Source organism: Prinia subflava, chromosome 3 (genome assembly GCF_021018805.1).
Source record: "Prinia subflava isolate CZ2003 ecotype Zambia chromosome 3, Cam_Psub_1.2, whole genome shotgun sequence".
In the NCBI taxonomy this organism is placed as follows: domain Eukaryota; kingdom Metazoa; phylum Chordata; class Aves; order Passeriformes; family Cisticolidae; genus Prinia; species Prinia subflava.
Genome location: NC_086249.1, coordinates 101,261,226 through 101,278,669, shown reverse-complemented (window position 1 = coordinate 101,278,669; position 17,444 = coordinate 101,261,226). Strand labels below are relative to the sequence as shown.

The window sequence follows — 17,444 nt, the reverse complement described above, 5'->3', positions numbered from 1 at the left end:
CAAGTGGGAATGGGAAGGGCCAGGAGGAAGCACAAACCTAAGAAAGCAGGAAGGCAGGGGGAAGAAATATTGCAAAGAAATATTGAGAAGACAGAGCAGAGGAAAGCAGAGATGAGAGTAACTGGAACAGTGCAGCACAGTGGTGAGAGAGACTTCTTTTAGGTTATTGTGCATTGCTGCTTTTTATTCAAGGAAGACACATTCAGACTGGAACAGGCAGAGAAAAAAGCAGAGCTGGGAGTTCAGGAGAAACATGAACTATCACATAGGCAGGGTGCCAAAAAGTCTAGTTCACTAAACCTGGCCAAAAGCTGAAGGGAGATGTGATTGCTATCTACCATTATGTAAGGAGAAGGCATTGGATGGCAAAAAGAGAGATACATTATTCAAAGGACAATGCCAAAACAAGGATCAAAAGGATCTGTTTCCCAAGAGTGCCCTTAGGCTGGAAGTTAGAACAAAGTCCTAATCAGCAAGGGAATTAGGTTTGGGGTTCAGCCACTTTTGAGAAGCTGGTATTGACCAAGACTTTTGATCCATACAGATGACCCAGCTACCATTAAGACAGGGCTTGATTAAGAAGTGATTTCTGCCTGCAGTTGCCAATGTCCTGGTCTCTGTGACAGAGGGGATTACTGTCACTCCTGTTCTGCTATTATCCTGGCAGGCTTCACCAATTGTGAGACCACTTCTTGGAAACCCAAAATCCACTTGCTGCTTTGATAACTTATACTGCCTTATTTTTTTTTCTTATGGACAATGAGCTATCGTATTTGAAGCAGAATGGATGAATTCTCAAAGCAGCTTTGATCTGTCCTAGATCCTCAAAGCTGCCTGTAAGAATAGCTTGAAAGCTTTTTATTTAAAATAAGTGGCATTTCCTCCCCTCTCATTTTGATTGAAATAGATGATGAATGCAGGGCAAATTGTACTGTAAGCTTGATCCTGAACACAAGTATAATTCTAGACCAGCCTTGATCAATAGCAGTTTCTGGTAATTGACTGTCGTCTATCTATCTATCTATCTATCTATACATTGCCATGGGAATTTTAAATATGTTTGGTGTGGGGTTTTTTTGTTGTTTTATCCATCAGCTACAAGGTGAAGCTTGAAAATGGAGGATGGGAGAAGAGGGAGGAATTGATCAGCCATGCAGCCTCAGCTGATGGCGTATCCTCCAGGCAACTTGCAAGTCTTGGGGAAATGCTGACAGAATTTTCCTAGGCAGAAGGGAGCAGACTGGTAATTCTGGCTGAACAGAGCCAGGGCTGGGCTTTCTTAGGGGCTTGTAGTGCCTCCTTGGCTGGATGAGAGAGCTTTGATAATGGGCATGGAGAGTCAGGCTATGGGCAAGTTACACCCCTGGTGGAAAGGAGGGAAGGTGGATGAACACTCTGCTGAGCCAAACCCCTCATTTTTGGGAAAAGCAAGTCAGGAAATGTTTGACCTGCATAAGTTCAGTCCCACTGACATCCCAAACAGGTCAGGAGTGAAGGAAAGAAAATAAGGACACCCAGGAGGGTAATAGCTGCCTCCCCCCTTTATTGTCCCCATGAGAGCAGCTCCCCACTCATTCTGCAGTGTCTGACAGAGGTCTGGGTGCTGCACTGGAGTGGCAGCAGCATTCCCCTGACTGTCATGGGACTGTCTGTGCTGTGGGAGTCACTGTGCCTCCCTGCCCCGGGGGCTCTGTGCTCCCCAGGGATTTGTCCTCACCCTAAAATCGATGTTATCTGGAGGGAGGAAGGCTTGGCTCTTGCAGAGGTGACACTGCTTGGCTCTTGCAGAGGTGACACACAGCTGGGAGGCCTCAGCTGCACTTTGACGTGTGGTTACTTTACTGCCAAGCTCCACGTTCATACTTCATTCCCATCAGTGTTAGGTGTCTTACAAGTTTTTCCAACTCTTCCCAGAAACTACTGCATGCTGTATTAAATGCATGTCTATAGCTTAATTGAGAAAAAAAACCCCACCAAAATCTGCATTCTGCTCTGAATTAAATTAGAGGCTTTTCTGTCAGGTTCATTTTACCAGTGTGCCTGCATCTCAAATCAGCCCATATAAGGAGGGTGAAGAGGAAATGAACAGCTACTCCCTGATGCAGATCTCACTGAATATATGCAGCGGGGGCAGCTCAAAGGTATCTACCAGGCCTAGAATATTTCTCTTTTCATGTACTTTCAGAAGTGTGGGGGACTCAGGGAAGCGGCCCCTCACAGTCTCCCTGACTTCCACGACACGGAAGTCAGGCTGATTGCAAATATCCCCTGAGAAGCTCACACCTTATGTAAAAGAGCTGGGTATCAGATGAGCAGGAACTTCAAAACACTTCAAACAGGCACAGCAAAGTGAAACTTGCCCACCAAGCTTGTTCTGTGAGACAGAGCACCTCTTCCATCAAGTTTCCAGAGGCTGAGGAGTTTGTGGGGTGGGGTGATGGGATGGGGACACAAGGACAGGAAAACCAGGCTGCTGCAGGGCCCCTCACACACAGGTGGGCAGCACCTGTGGGGATGCTGTGCCTCCATCCCTCATCCCTGCCCAATATCTCTGTCCCCAAAGGGCATGGCACCTCTCACTGAGTGGCTCATGAGCAAATGTGCCTTGGTGGAGCAGGCTGAATTGGAGCAACTGGCCATGGAAAGATCATAAAGAAACTTCCCAGTGAGACCCAAATAGCTGTAACTGTTTTTCTGTTCTACTCTCCCCCATGGCACTGCCAGGAGGAAAAGCTTACAGGCCATGAGAGGTGGAAATTCACTCTTTCCACTTTGCTTTCTGAGGCAGGAGGAGCTGCAGGATGCACCAAGTATCCATGTGGTACATGGCCAGCACAGATCCACGGCCACAAAGGTGCCAGATTTTCTCCATGTGGGTTGTCTGGAGCACTCCACAGTGCTCAGCATTGTTTTCTGGCCACTGAAGAATTAACTCCATGGGCTACATGTTCACTGACTGGTAAAAACCAAATGAATGAGGTAACAGAAGACACAAAAACCCATAAGGAATTAATATTTCTAGGGGTGTTCACTGTGGGTGCACCACAATGAACAGCCCCATAGGGGTTTGCCCTCCTTCCCCTAACAGGAGCTGGCCACAGGCTGGGCTGTGTTTGCTTCCCCTAATCCAACCCCCTCTGTGACTTCTGTAATGTCTCTTAAAGCATTCAGTATTTTTCTGACACAGGCCTAAGGAAGAGGGTATTAATAGGCAGTAATTTTCCATTCTTAATTTCTGGTACCCAATTAGGTGCGTGCCACAGTTCAATTTTTGCTCAGGTTTTAGTGGGCTGTATGATGATCCACGTAGGGTCATCATTCACTTGACACTGGGAACCCTGGGACAATCTGATTTTGGGCAGCCCAGCCTTAACATGGCCTGGAAAACCAGTCCCAGGAAGAGGATAAGCCACACTTATGACAGAAGTAGAGACTTGTGTTAACAGACAAGCAAGACTAAATTTTGCTGATTTTAGTCAAATCTTCCTGGTCTCCTCTTCTTTCTAAATTTGTCAATTCTAAACTGTCAGAGCTTGGTCAGACCTGGCTTTCTACTCAGACAAGTGGACTTAGCCTGCAGCATTTGGGCAGAGTGAAAGCCAGTATTTTTTTTTTTTTTTTAATTTAGCCTCTTTGGAAAGTTTTGGGTGGCTCACTTTACAATTTATATTCCCCTACTCATTTGAAGTTTGCCAGTAAAACTCAATCCCAACACAAAGAGACTAGAATATCTGTGTTTTTATCACAAAACCAGCATTTTCCATGTTTTCCCCAGCTTCAGCCTCCCTCCTGCTTTCTCCTTCCTTTGAACTGTACAACTTATGCAGTCCTATGTACATACACCACTATCATCTGCAGAGCAGTCAGAACACACAGTTAATTTACTACTGCCAACTGCTTACTGTTGTTGTCATTAACAATCTTCATTTAATAAAAAGCTTTTATCAAAATTGGTTTTCCTGGAGTACTTTCATTTTTCCCAGAAAAGGCATTAAAATTAATTTGTTTTCACTCAGTCTGTACTACTGAGTGAATACAGCAAGGAACAAAAAAGATAAACATGTGAGAGAAACCCCAAAGAGAAGGTAATGTAGAAAGAAGCAATTGTGTTCTAAAGTAGATTATACTCCTTTTTTTTTTCCATTTGAAAGAAAACAAAATGATTGAAGACTTGTAGAAAACATCAAATTGCAGTGGTGGTTTGCTGCACAAGGAAGATGCTCCCCTTCTCCACAGTCCTCTGGGTTTTCTTTACTGGGGGAGGCAGAGGTGCAGAAAGATTTGACCTGAGGGTTTAGGGACAATTCACAGGATTTTCTGCTGGAAATGCACTGGACTCTACTGATACTGTGCATTTCACTGACCTTCCTCCAGCAGGGCTGCTGTTTCCTTTGCATGTTTTTCACATGCAGCCTCTGCCCATACTGCCTGAAACCTTGGAGCAACAGTTTATTATTTATTGACGGTTTATATTTATTGACATCAGAGGGGATATTAAGACATTTCAACCACCCTGTTATGCAATGAGCCACAAAAACTAAACAGGAGATACCAATTCCTTCCTTCCTTCCTTCCTTCCTTCCTTCCTTCCTTCCTTCCTTCCTTCCTTCCTTCCTTCCTTCCTTCCTTCCTTCCTTCCTTCCTTCCTTCCTTCCTTCCTTCCTTCCTTCCTTCCTTCCTTCCTTCCTTCCTTCCTTCCTTCCTTCCTTCCTTCCTTCCTTCCTTCCTTCCTTCCTTCCTTCCTTCCTTCCTTCCTTCCTTCCTTCCTTCCTTCCTTCCTTCCTTCCTTCCTTCCTTCCTTCCTTCCTTCTTAAATGTCTGGCAAAAAAACCCCAAAACAAAACAACAAAACAACCCCAAAATAATTTTCCCATAAATGACAGGTTTGGAAATTGGAATATTTTTGGCAAAATTCCAATTCAGAGAGTGAATTCTGCACAAATGCTCCCTGGGGACTGGAGGGGACTCTCTCCCAGGCTTGCTCAGACTGAGCACATCTCCCATGCTGTTCCATGAGCCTCTGTTTGGGGGAGGAGGGATGACACATTATGGGAATTTCATGGTCTGATGCATCATAGAGTATGAAATATGGCAGGGGAGATCCACTCCATCCATGAGAATAAGGACATTCAGCAGCTGAAGTACAGCTCCTCTGAGACAGAGTGAAGGCAGATCAGAACTGGAATATTTAGGTTTAAGCTATTTTATCCATAAACTAATTTTTTTCTGTAAAAAGCAGCCAAATTTAAAAAAACCCAACATATTAATGAACAGCTTTACGTAAAATGGAGGAACATAACATAGCACGGTTGCTGTTCTCTGGAACTGGCTTTGGAAATTATCTGGAATGCATTCTCCCTTATTAACAAGGAAAATGTTACTTCCATTAAAGAAAGAAACAACCCTTCCCCCCACCAGCCATCCGTGAGAAACTCTCACTATATTTTCTGTTTGAAATTTAAATTCTTGCATAATACCACCCACTGTACGAAATGAGTGTGATTAAAATGGTGGTTTCTCTAATTTTCAATTAAAATATATTTTAAATGTTTACCTTTCCACACTAAATGCAAATGCAGATGTGCAGTACAGCGCTGGGAAACCAGAAGGTGGAAACCCACTGACCCAGTTTCCCCATCCCAGTGGACTAAAATGCAAAAAAAACCAAACAAAAAGCTGTAAAAGCATCCCACTCCCCCCTCCCCCAAGCCTGACAGGGCCCCAGAGTAAAATGTGCTGAGTAAAAGTCACAAAACGAAAAACATTAAAAATTAATTGGTGCAGAAAATGGCAAATGCAGTGGGATTTGCCCCATCTGTGACCCCACTTCCAGAGGTTTTTGGGGGCACCATGTCCTGTGGGGTCACTGCTCCTCCCCAGGTGGGAGAGAGCAAGGGACAAGGCAAAGCTTTGGGCCTGAGGTAAATTTTCACACAGTCCTTTAGGTTGAAAAAGACCTCTGAGATCATTGAGTCTGACTTCTGACCAAACACCACCTGGTCACCCAGACGTAAGGGCACCCTTGAGCCTCCTTTCCTCCAAACTTTGAGAGATTCCTGAGGAAAATGGCCATTAATCCTGAAAAATTGAAGAAATCGATTTAGTGCATTCTAGTGTTTGGTTTAATATGTATTTAGCATTCAGTAAACAATGATGTGTAATAAATACTATATAAATATATGTTAAATATATTCTATATATTATATTTATAATATATGTTACATATATTCCATGTATTATGATACATTTATATATTACATGTTTTTATATTATAATAAAACGTATATAAATTATATATACATATAATATTTAGATAGATTTCTATAATTATACATATTAATTGATTGTATACACATATAAATGAGAATGGATTTCTTTCTACTTTGCTGCTGCTGATTCTGGGCCCACCCTGAGGCACTCCCTGCACTTGGTGGGGCTGGGGCTGCTGCGGAGGAAAGCTGGGACCTGTCTGCAGCCCCCTGGGCCATATCCTGCATGGAGCGGTTCTGGATGAGGGTCTGGGATGGAGCGGTTCGGGATGGATTGGGTCGGGATGGAGAGGTTCAGGATGAGTGGGTTGGGATGGAGAGGTTTGGGATGAGCGATTCAGGATGAGTAGTTCTGGATGAGAGGTTCAGAATGAGTGGTACTGGTTGGAGTGGTTCTGGTTGGAGTGGTTCGGGATGAGCGGTTCTGGATGGAGTAGTTTGGGATGAACGGTTCCAGATGAGCGGTTCCGGATGGGGCCATTCTGGTTGGAGCGGTTCTGGATGATCGGTTCTGGGTGAGAGGTTTGGGTTGAGCGGTTCTGTATGAGCGGTTCTGGTTGGAGAGGTTCTGGATGAGCAGTTTGGGATGAGCGGTTAAGGATGAAGAGCTTCTGGATGAATGGTTCTGGATGAGCGGTTCTGGTTGGAGCGGTTCTGGATGAGCGGTTCTGAATGGGGAGGTTCGGGATGAATGGTTCTGGATGAGCGGTTCTGGTTGTAGAGATTCGGGCTGGAGAGTTTCGGGATGGGGCAGTTCTGGATGGAGTGGTTCGGGATGAGCAGGTCGGGTTGAACGGTTCTGGTTGGAGTGGTTCTGGATGGAGCGGTTCTGGTTGGAGCGGTTCAGGATGAGTGGTTCTAGCTGGAGCGGTTCTGGATGGGGCGGTTCTGATTGGAGTGGTTCTGGACGAGCGGGTCGGGTTGAACGGTTCTGGTTGGAGAGGTTCTGGATGGAGTGGTTCGGGATGAGCGGTTAGGTATGCGGGGTTCTGGATGAGGGGTTCTGGATGAGCGATTCAGGATGAGGGGTTCTGAATAAGAGGTTTGGGATGAGCGGCTCTGGATGAGCGGTTCTGGTTGGAGAGGTTCTGGTTGGAGAGGTTCTGGATGAGCAGTTCTGGATGAGCAGTTCTGGTTGTAGAAGTTCTGGATGGAGCGGTTCGGGATGAGCGGTTCGGGATGGAGAGGTTCTGGATGGGGCGGTTCTGGATGGAGAGGTTCTGGATGAGCGGTTCTGGTTGGAGCAGTTCAGGATGAGCGGTTCTGGATGAGCAGTTCTGGATGGAGGGGTTCTTGTTGTAGAGGTTCTGGATGAGCACTCCTGGATGAGCGGTTCTGGATGAGTGGTTCTGGTTGGAGCGGTTCTGGTTGGAGCGGTTCTGATTGGAGTGGTTCGGGTTGGAGCGGTTCTGAATGGGGCGGTTCCGGATGAGCGGTTCTGGATGATCGGTTCGGGTTGAGCGGTTCTGGGTGGAGCAGTTTGGTATGATCAGTTCAGGTTGATCGGTTCGTGTTGAGCGGTTCTGTATGATCGGTTCTGTATGATCGGTTCGGGTTGATCGGTTCGGGTTGATCGGTTCTGTATGATCGGTTCTGTATGCTCGGTTCGGGTTGATCGGTTTGGGATGATCGGTTCTGTATGATCGGTTCTGTACGATCGGTTCTGTATGCTCGGTTCTGCATGATCGGTTCTGTACGATCGGTTCTGTATGCTCGGTTCTGTATGCTCGGTTCTGTATGATCGGTTCTGTATGCTCGGTTCCGGTTGATCGGTTCTGTATGCTCGGTTCCGGTTGATCGGTTCTGTATGCTCGGTTCGGGTTGATCGGTTCGGGTTGATCGGTTCTGTATGATCGGTTCTGTATGCTCGGTTCGGTATGATCCGTTCTGTATGATCGATTCTCTATGCTCGGTTCTGTATGATCGGTTCTGTATGATCGGTTCCGGTTGATCGGTTCGGTATGATCGGTTCGGGTTGATCGGTTCGTGTTGAGCGGTTCCGGACCAGCCCGCGCGGTCCCCCCGCGCCTCCTCGCGCCCCGTGACGTCACGGCCGCGTGACGTCAGCGCCGCGCGGCCCCGGGCGGCGCAGCGGTCGAGGGGCGGCCATGGCGCTGCCGCTGCTGCCCGGCCTCTCCCGCCGCCGCAACGTGAGTGCCCCGGGCATCCCCCGGGCAGCCCCCTGCCCGCCCCCTGCCCTGCCCCGGGGCCGCGGGGGCCGTGCCGAGGGCTGGCCCGGGCGTGGCGGGGCCGGTCCTGCCGCCCCCGGGCCGGGGGGAGGCGCCCCTGGGTGCGCTGAGCTCGCCCCGCCTCAGCGGCGGGTGAGGGCGCACCGCGGGAGCAGCTGAGGTTAAAGCGGCGGCAGGGGAGGTTCGGCTGGACACCAGCAGGAGTTTCTTCACAGAAAGGCTGATTAGCCACGGGAATGGGCTGCCCGGGGAGCTGGTGGAGTCACCGGCCCTGCAGGTGTTCAGGGAAAGGCAGGATCAGGGACACGGTCTGGGTGACACCGTGGTGATCGGTCATGGGTTGGACTCGGTGATCCCAGAGATCCTTTCCAACCTCACTGATTCTGCCTTGAGGCACTTGGAGCTCTTGTTGCAGCTCTAACAGAACAAAACAGGGAGAGACAGTGATGGTTTATGGAGAGACACCCTCTCCATAAACCAAAAACGCTTTGCCAGAGAGGGCAAAGACAGGGATGCAGATGTGCTGTTTCAGGGTTGCAAATACTATTAATGCAGGCTAAACAGACAAGATGGTAATTTTATCACAGCAAACAGAAGAGAAGGCTGCCATCACCACACGATTTTTCACCCAGGATAGCTAGGAATTCACTGAACACACTGTGTTGTGAAGCAGTGTGGGGCGTAAGGCAGAATGTGTGCACAGCACTCTAGCTGGTGCCTTCAGGAGGCAAATGAAACAGTGTGTTTTACCATTCTTAATAATGTTAATTATTCTTAATACCTGGAAGAGAATCTGTTGTTTTTACCCTATAAACATGTTGTGGCCAAGGTTGCCTGTAGAACACATCAATATCCCATTGCTGGAAGTGTTTAAAGCCAGGAAGGGTGCAGCTCTGAGAGACCTGCTCTAGTGGAAGGTGAAGAGGGGGTCAGAACTGAGTGATCCTAAAGGCCATTCTGTGATTCTGATAGACAAATCAGGTAGACACAAAGCTGCCCAGGTACAGGGAGCACGAAATTGTGTAGAAGTATGTGGACTCTGCCTCACTCTGTGTGTCAGCACTGCACAGGTGTGTGCACACACAGCCTTGCAAGCCCAGCCTAGAGACAGTGAGGATCTTTCAGGCACCTTCTTCCCTGGAAACAGCTGGATGCTGTTGTTTTGGAATGGCTATAAAAAGAAGGTCTGGTGGTGAGCACTCAGTCTCTTGCTGGTTGAGATTTGTTTTGTTAAGGACTGGTTGTGTGTGTAACACTCGAGGTGGCTGCTGAGGGGGCGTATCAGCAGCACTGGAATAGGAGTGTGCCACTGGTACCTGCTGGGTGGAACCAGAATAGCTCAGCTCAGGGGTATCTGTGGCTTCATTGTTCTCCAAACTTCAATTTAACTTAATTGATTTAACTTCACGTGCTTGGGAAGAGTTACTGACAGAGAGTGTTGAGCACCCCATGCTGAAGTGCATACAGGAGTGTGTAATGAGAACTAAAGGTGTGAAAGCTGTCACAAAGTGCCATGAGACATTATAAAACCATACTTAGACCTTTGTTAGGGCTCCAGATCGCTCTTTTTGTCAGTCCTTGAGACAGTGGAGTTCATAATGACAACTCACCTCCACAAATGAGAGGCTGAGAGTAAAATATTTAAAGGAAAAAAAAGATGTCACTGCTATAGATAAATTGAAAAGGAAGAAAGTGTTTCCACCTGTCAGGACTGTGAGCATCACCATCAATGGCTGTTATTGCACAGAAACAACAGTGGCAAAGCATTCCCTGAAGAAGGATGCACAGGGGACAGGGGATTGTTTTTCCTGGGTATTAATTATGGGTATTAATTCCACTCATTACATTCAAGCTCCTAGTGAAATTCTTTTGTCTCTGCTCCTGATGCTTCCACCTGCCTCATTTGTAGACCCACAAAAGGCATGGAAGGGGAGTACAGGTGTGTTCTGTCTACCTTGGGTGTGTTTGATGAGGTGGCTGGGCTGCCTCCAGGAAATCAGAGCTTTAAGGTAGTGTTCAAAAGCAAAATTAGAGCAGTTTGTGCACACAGAAGTCCATTCATCAAAAAAACCCCTTTACCTCTTTTAAAACAGAAGTCCAAAGATCAGCTGCTCATCAGCATTGCCTGTGTTTTTTTGTTTGTGGGTGATTTTGAGGTATTTTGAGCACATGGTGGAAACACAACATGTAAAAGGTTTGCTCTGTTACTGCAAGAAAAGGTTTGTGCATTTGGACCCTGGACTGTGTCAGGGATGGTGCTGGTTACAACACAAGTATTCCTTTTATTAGTGTTCCTTGCCTGCTTCCTGTTCCCAAAAGCAGCTGCTCCTTCTGATGCTGGATTGATGGCCCTGCCTATGTCAGCAGCTAAATAGGAGGGTGAGAAACACGTATTCATATGGGTCAGATTTGCCAAGTGCTGGCTGACCGGTGTATTTTGTTGCCTGATGTTTGAAATCCTTCTCAGAGAGAAAATTCTGTGCCACAATTCTCCACGGCATTCCTTAGAGAATCAGACAGTAAGTTTATAGGTGTCAGGGGGAAACTACAGCCTTGAAAAACTGCAGAAATTCTGTTGCAAACTTTAGAGGCACAGCAGAAATTCCACATCCTCCTTGTTTATTGCAGAAGCTTTGAATTGCCCTCAACTGTGCTACTGTGGCTGTCTCTGTGTTTCCTACCTGAAATATTTTCTGCTGCTCTGTAGCCCACCAAAAAGGACATTAATTTTTCTTGAACAAGAACAGTTTCCAACCTCTTTATAAGTAAGGGTGCCTGCTGTCCTTTCTTCTTTCCCTGGCCATCTTTCCCTGAGCCCCTTCCACTGCCTCCTGCCCCTCAGCCCTGCTCCCCCAGATCTCTGTCTGTTCATAACCCCCAAACCCAAATTTCCCTGTAGCAGCTCCCCGTGGCTGCATTTTGGGCTCTTTCCTTTATTCATCTGTTGTCTTCTCCCAGGCCAGAATCACAGAATGGTTTGGGCTGGAAGAGACCTTTAAAGGTCATCCAGGCCAACCCCCCTGCCATGAGCAGAACACCTTCTGCTAGGTCAGGTCACTCAGGGCAACCTGACCTTGAATGTTTCCAGGAATGGGGCATCCACCACTTCTCTGGGCAACTGGTCCCATTGTTTCACCCTTCTCATTGTTAAAAATTTCCTCCTTACACCTAGCCTGTGTCGGCTCTCTTTTCACTTAAAACTATAACCCCTTGTGCTGTTGCAACAGGCTCTGCTAAAAACTCTGTCCATATTATTCTTATACTGCCCCTTGAAGAAAGGCCACAATAAAGTCTCCCTGGATTCTCTCCTCTGGCCTGAATGACCCCAACTCTCTCAGCCTGTCCTTATAGGAGAGGTGCTCCAGCTCCCTGCTGATTTTTCAGGCCCTCCTCTGGACCTGCTGCATGAGATCCATGCCTTTCCTGTACTGGTCTACACTACTGGTGTTGATGCACCTTGTTTGGTGGTGTTTTTGGAGTGGCACCAGGGTTGCTGGCAGCAATGTCTTAGGGTGTTCCTCCACTTAACCCCTGAACATCCTGAGACCTCTGCAGCAAGCAGGGGGTGACAAAAAAGTTGGAAATCATTCATGTCAATTTGACTTGCACAGTGTGTAGCATTTGCATTCATTTCTGTCACTTAGCTGAAGCAGCCAGGGGGCTTTATCAGCAGCCTAGAATAGTTCAGAAATGCTGCAGTTCATCCTGGTACAGGGTTTGAGCAAGACATCCACAGTGCAGCTGCTGTTCTCAAGGTGGGAATTACAGATGGATACTGGGTACAGAACTGTGCTCCCACTCCTGCCATAGCTCCCTGTGGGACTGAGTTAAAAACGTGGCTCCTGAGAGCCCACTGAGGGCTCTCCCCTCACTCCAGCTGCTGTGCTGGGAGATTTCCAGCTGTGTTTGGTTCAGCTGGAATGTGCAGCTCCCTGGGGAGTTTGCTGTGACTGTATTACAGAGCAAGAGGGAGCGAGCACGAGGCAGGGCTCCCCGAGGGCTGCAGGGGTTGAGTTTGCAAAGCCAAGAGCTGCAGTCAGAACCTTTGTATGAGTCACTACTGAGTGGATCCTCAATATTTTTCAGGCTCACCACACAGAAAATGTCCAGCTTTGTTCAGCAGGTCCACAGCCTGTTCAGTTGAGCTGCACAGCAGACACATTCAAACTCTCTCTGCTCTCTAAAAAATTTGTTAGAAGTCATTCAGTGTGGAGGTAGCCACATATCAATTCAATGATATTCTATCACTATTTTAGGCCAGATGTAGACTGAATTCATTAGATGAAGTTTCCAAAATGTGATTTTTCTCTTTTGTGATCCTCAGTTATAACAAATCTTCTTAAACTTTCTATTTTTGTTGTTGCTGTTCTGGGATTTTTAAGAAATAACGGTACAGATTTTGAGAAGAGATTGTTTTGTCTATTGATCTAGGTGCTTTTTGGAAGAAGGGGATAAGTAATTATGTGATTAAAATAGTCTTTTTGTCAAACCCTGAAGAGTTACGGGAATGACACAAAAGATTCCTAACAGAACTGAAGCTGTTTAATCATGTATTTTTCATATCAAATGTTAAGGATGTTGTGATTTTAGCCCTAAATTCTGGAAATTCCAGCACTGTAAGATTGGGATTACTTTGATGAACACTTTGCCATACTTTTGCTGCTAAATCCCAAAAACATATGAACAGCAATTACTTCTAGAAGAAGTTTTGAGGACATGAAAAGCTTTCCTTTGCTCAGGAAAACTTCTACACTTGCTGTGCTTTGCTAACTGTGCCTTTCTCTCTAACACATGCTTTGGTAACAGACAGAAAAGAATTAAATACTTTCTGTGCCAGAAATGGATCTGTTCTGTAGCACCTTTAGTATAAATCAGATTTTTCTGCCTAGAAAATCCCATTTTAAAATTCAGCTTGACTGTAGTTATTGTACATTTGAACTGATAAATGCAGAAATCTCCCTTCCTTTCTGACTTCTCCCCAGCTCTGTCTCAGCTTACAGAGGAACAAAATGATTCAAAAAAGAAACAAAAGAAGAAAGGGAAGTTCAGCAGCACCCAAAGGAGAAAGAGGAAACCATCCCAAGTGCAGATGTGGTGGGAGAGGTGGGATGACCACATGAAGCTCTGATCCTGGTGCCTAAATGTCAGTGCTCACACTGAGGCATGATATTTTATATCACAAAGCTGTGCTGATATAAAATATTTCATTTTGGGCATCATTCCTGCAAATGTGTCTATTTAAATTCCTGGCTTGAGCAATGCTCTGGTAGGGGGACCCATGAGCTCCTAGTCTGTATACAAGCATTTCCTTTTATTTTCTCTTTTATTCAGTAACTCTTGTTCTTGAGTTATATCTTGAGGAGTAAATTTCTGTTTCTTTTGTATTATTCTTTAAATTGTGATATTTTCTGCATGCTCTTTTATCCACCTTTGTTCAAAACACTGCTTACCTTAAAATATCTTCTTTGGGGATGTGCTTCCATAGCCCTGATTGTTTCTGACCCCAGTATGTGAACCTTATTCTTTGTAATAACTGTTTCAAAGGGTACTGTCTAGCTCAGCTTTTTTTTTTAACCTAAGCAAGGGGATTGCCATTGATTTGATAATCATGGTATTAAAAATAGTGATTTGTAAAAATAGCAAGTATTCTTTTTCATACTGCTGTCCTTGCAAAAGCGGTGTGCAAAAGGATTTTAGGCAAGGTTAAGCTAAAGCAGTGATTGGGCTGTTTGTGTCAGCAGCTCTCTGTCCTGTGCCCTCAGATTTGGAGCCCCTGGAGGCAGGTGAGCAGTTCAGACTGTGACCCCAAAGTGCAGGAGTTCCTGCAGACCAGTGTTGATAGTTCTGTGCTGTGAGACTGGTTCCCTGCCTTTCAGATTACTGACTCTTTCATACTGGCAGAATGAAATAACTGCTTGAGTACTTCCAGGTTTTGCAGCTTCACTGTTTGCACTTGTTCCCAGAACTGCTCTGCTGGGTGTGTGTTACATTATCTTGGAGCATTTGAATGCTGCTATTGTGCAAAAGGATTATTTGTACCGTTTTTTGATTTATGATATTAACTTAGAACTGTCTACACCTTTTGGGGAGTAGAGCATCAGTGATGCTTAGTCTTCCAAATGGAGTGGGGAGGCAATTTTGTTCCCCTGCTGCTTTACTGACATCCTGCTCTGGTGCTGCTCTAAAACATTTTGCTGTCCAGCCTTTTCCTCTACCTTTACTTTTCTCCCCCATAACATCAGTTCCTCCCACTTCAGCCTGGTCTTCCCCCACGTTCCCCAGTCCCAGGCCAAGGGAGGGCACAGCCCTGATGGCATCTCTGTCCCCTGAATGGGTGTGCCAGCATGCAGAGGTCCGTCTCTGCTTTCCAGATAAAGTATTTTGAGGATTTGAGAGGGCAAGAAAGGGAAGAACAGCAGAGTGAGGAGAGCTAACAAGTCAGGATTGCTGCTCATGGAAGGAAGTTGAGTTTTCCATTGGTATTTCCTATTTCCCTGTCCTATGAGACTGATGTGTGGGGTCAGTAGGGGATTGCTGCCCAAGCCCAGCTCACATCAGCTGCCTCCATTGGAGGGAACTGGCCAGCAAAGCAGGCAATTTATTAGGAGGGACATTCCCAGAGACAGGAGTGACGTTTATGTGAGCCTAGAAGCTTTTCTGTGTCACTTAAAGACTGTGAAGTGAAGGCTTCTAGCCCCAACCAAGAAACTTGAGTGGGCAGGATGGTTTTCTTTGCTGTTGGTTGTTCCAAAAGTTTTAAGCACTCCATCTTTAGTTGCCTGAAAAATTAGTAATAATGTAGAGGAACCACCACAGAGACCTTTTGAAATACTCCCAGATGGAATAAATGTCTGCCTTTTGATTGAGGTCCAGCCTCCCAAAATTCAAGTGTATTCACTAGTACAGAGGAATTTATTTTGCACCCAGGGATGCAAATGTAAATAAGATCTTTGACATGAATATTGAGAGGAGGCTTGTGTGTGAGCAGATAAGATAAGGCCTGGCGCTGCGGAAGATCTCGGGATTGTAACGGAAAGACAGAAGCCTCCCCCTCACCCTCGGAGATGTGTAACTAACCTTGAGAACAATGTAGCCCCTCTAAACCCAGTAGTTTTCCACTAACTTTTAACCTCCCCTCCCCTCTGACGTAGTGAAGACCCCTTAGACTATATAATCTCATGTAAGACCCTAATAAATCGCCATTTGCCGTCCACCACATTGGTGTATGCGTTGTCTGTGGCCCGAGTTGCTTGAGGAGTCAAGCTGCCGTGCTGGCTTTCTGAAACCAGGTCGCCTGCCTTTCCATCGAAAGGCAACAGAGGCTGTTCTCTGAGTGCTGCTGAACTATTTCCATTTGTCCTCTGGAGAGCTGTAGGAAAGGCCTTTCCCCTTTACCTTTTACAACAGTTCTTGGGGATGATTTGATTCTTTCTCTACCATGTACCTCAATCCTTATTGCAGGGAAGGAGTGTGGGGGCTAAAAATCTGGTACTGTCCAGTCTCTCAGCCTAGTTAAATGACTGGAATATTTTTCTGTTTTTTGTCTATAAGACTGGCAAATTGACCACTGAAAAATGTCACTTCACTTGCAGCATTCCAGTTGTTACAGATTTTTAGAGTCTGTATTAAACTAAATACAAAGAAACTTCTGCATGATTAATCCTCCTTCCTGGATGGTCAGCTATTATGGATTTAAAAACAAACACACAGGAAGTTTCTTCTCTTTTTCTTCTTCTTTTGACAGATTGGGGGAGAAAATTTCCACAAATCACAGCTCTGTGGCTTCTGCAATGATGTTCCTATGCTCTTTGAAGATAAGCGTGGAATAGGAGGTGAACTGTTACCTGGTCAGACCCTGAAAATTACCAACAGTGTGTTTCCTGAAGCCATGAGAAGTAGTGCTCCTTCTTGGATAGCATTTGACAAGCAGGTTTGTAGAAATCCTTTTTTATTTTTGTGAATAGCTACAATATGACAGAGTATAACAATGAAATTCCATTAATGTGATATTTCAGAAGATTATTTGTGCATGCAAAAAAAGCTCCTAGATAGACAAAAAGAGTGGTAGTGGGTATTTTTCATTATATTAATATATTGGACAATTGTTATAAATGTTTGTCATACCATACAGAAATATATAAAAAAGTTTCTGCATTGGGATACATCTGCAGGATTTAACAAGACCAAGGGAGTGGGCAGCATATTCCTTTTTAGTGAAAATGATGACAGTAAGGGAATTATTTGGCAACCTGGTAAGAATGAAAGTAAGGTAAACCCTAGTCTGGGAGAAAGTGTGTGTGGGCACTTGGGAATCACAAAACTCAGTGGAGTGCTACATGCTTGGGATTCGCTCATGCCATCATACTTGGATGCTCACAGTCCTGGTGACTTCTGGACTCCTGTATGATTTGCTGTTGTGTAATTGAATATGTCTGATACAGACAGAGGAACTTAAAATTAGGGTTTGGGTTTTGTTTGTTTGTTTGTTGTTTTGTTTTGGGTTTTTTTGCAAGAATGTAGTGACACCTTTCAAGTTAGAGAGTTACCAAAAAACTGTAACCTGTGATGACAGGAATTTTGTAGCACATTGTTGTTGCTTGCCATGTTTAAATTCCCATTAAATTCTACTTAGAGATGTTTTATTTCTAAAGAAAAAAGCCTACAGTAGGGAAGGAAAATGATCCAGAAAAAGGAATCATTCAGCAGATCACAGAAATGTTGCATGACTAAATGATTATGGTATTTAAATATTGGGAAGAAAGGCAAATCTTGTAATTTTTTCTTTACAAGAGAAGCCATGCAGGTAATTGGAGTACAATTACACATTCATCTTTGGCAGAGCAGAACTACAACAAGAAAATGTAAGGTTTGAACAGCTCACATGCCTTGGGTTGGCTTTGCCTCTGAGATCCCTGCTATTGCTCACAGAGCAGCAGGCTTGGGTAGGACCTGGTCCAGTGTGCCCACGTGTTAAGGCTTCAGCCAG

The 17,444-nt window shown here is 45.5% G+C and overlaps 1 protein-coding gene across 1 annotated transcript in view; it reads left to right on the top strand.

The window, feature by feature from the left end:
- Positions 1-7,975: 7,975 nt before the first annotated feature.
- The window catches only part of EFHC2 (EF-hand domain containing 2), a 57,184-nt gene continuing 47,715 nt past the window's right edge, over positions 7,976-17,444 (top strand). The window contains exons 1-2 of the mRNA XM_063393581.1: positions 7,976-8,419; positions 16,203-16,388. Coding sequence (XP_063249651.1) covers positions 8,378-8,419; positions 16,203-16,388 — 228 coding nt within the window. The 5' untranslated portion in view covers positions 7,976-8,377. The remainder of the gene's footprint in view (positions 8,420-16,202; positions 16,389-17,444) is intronic.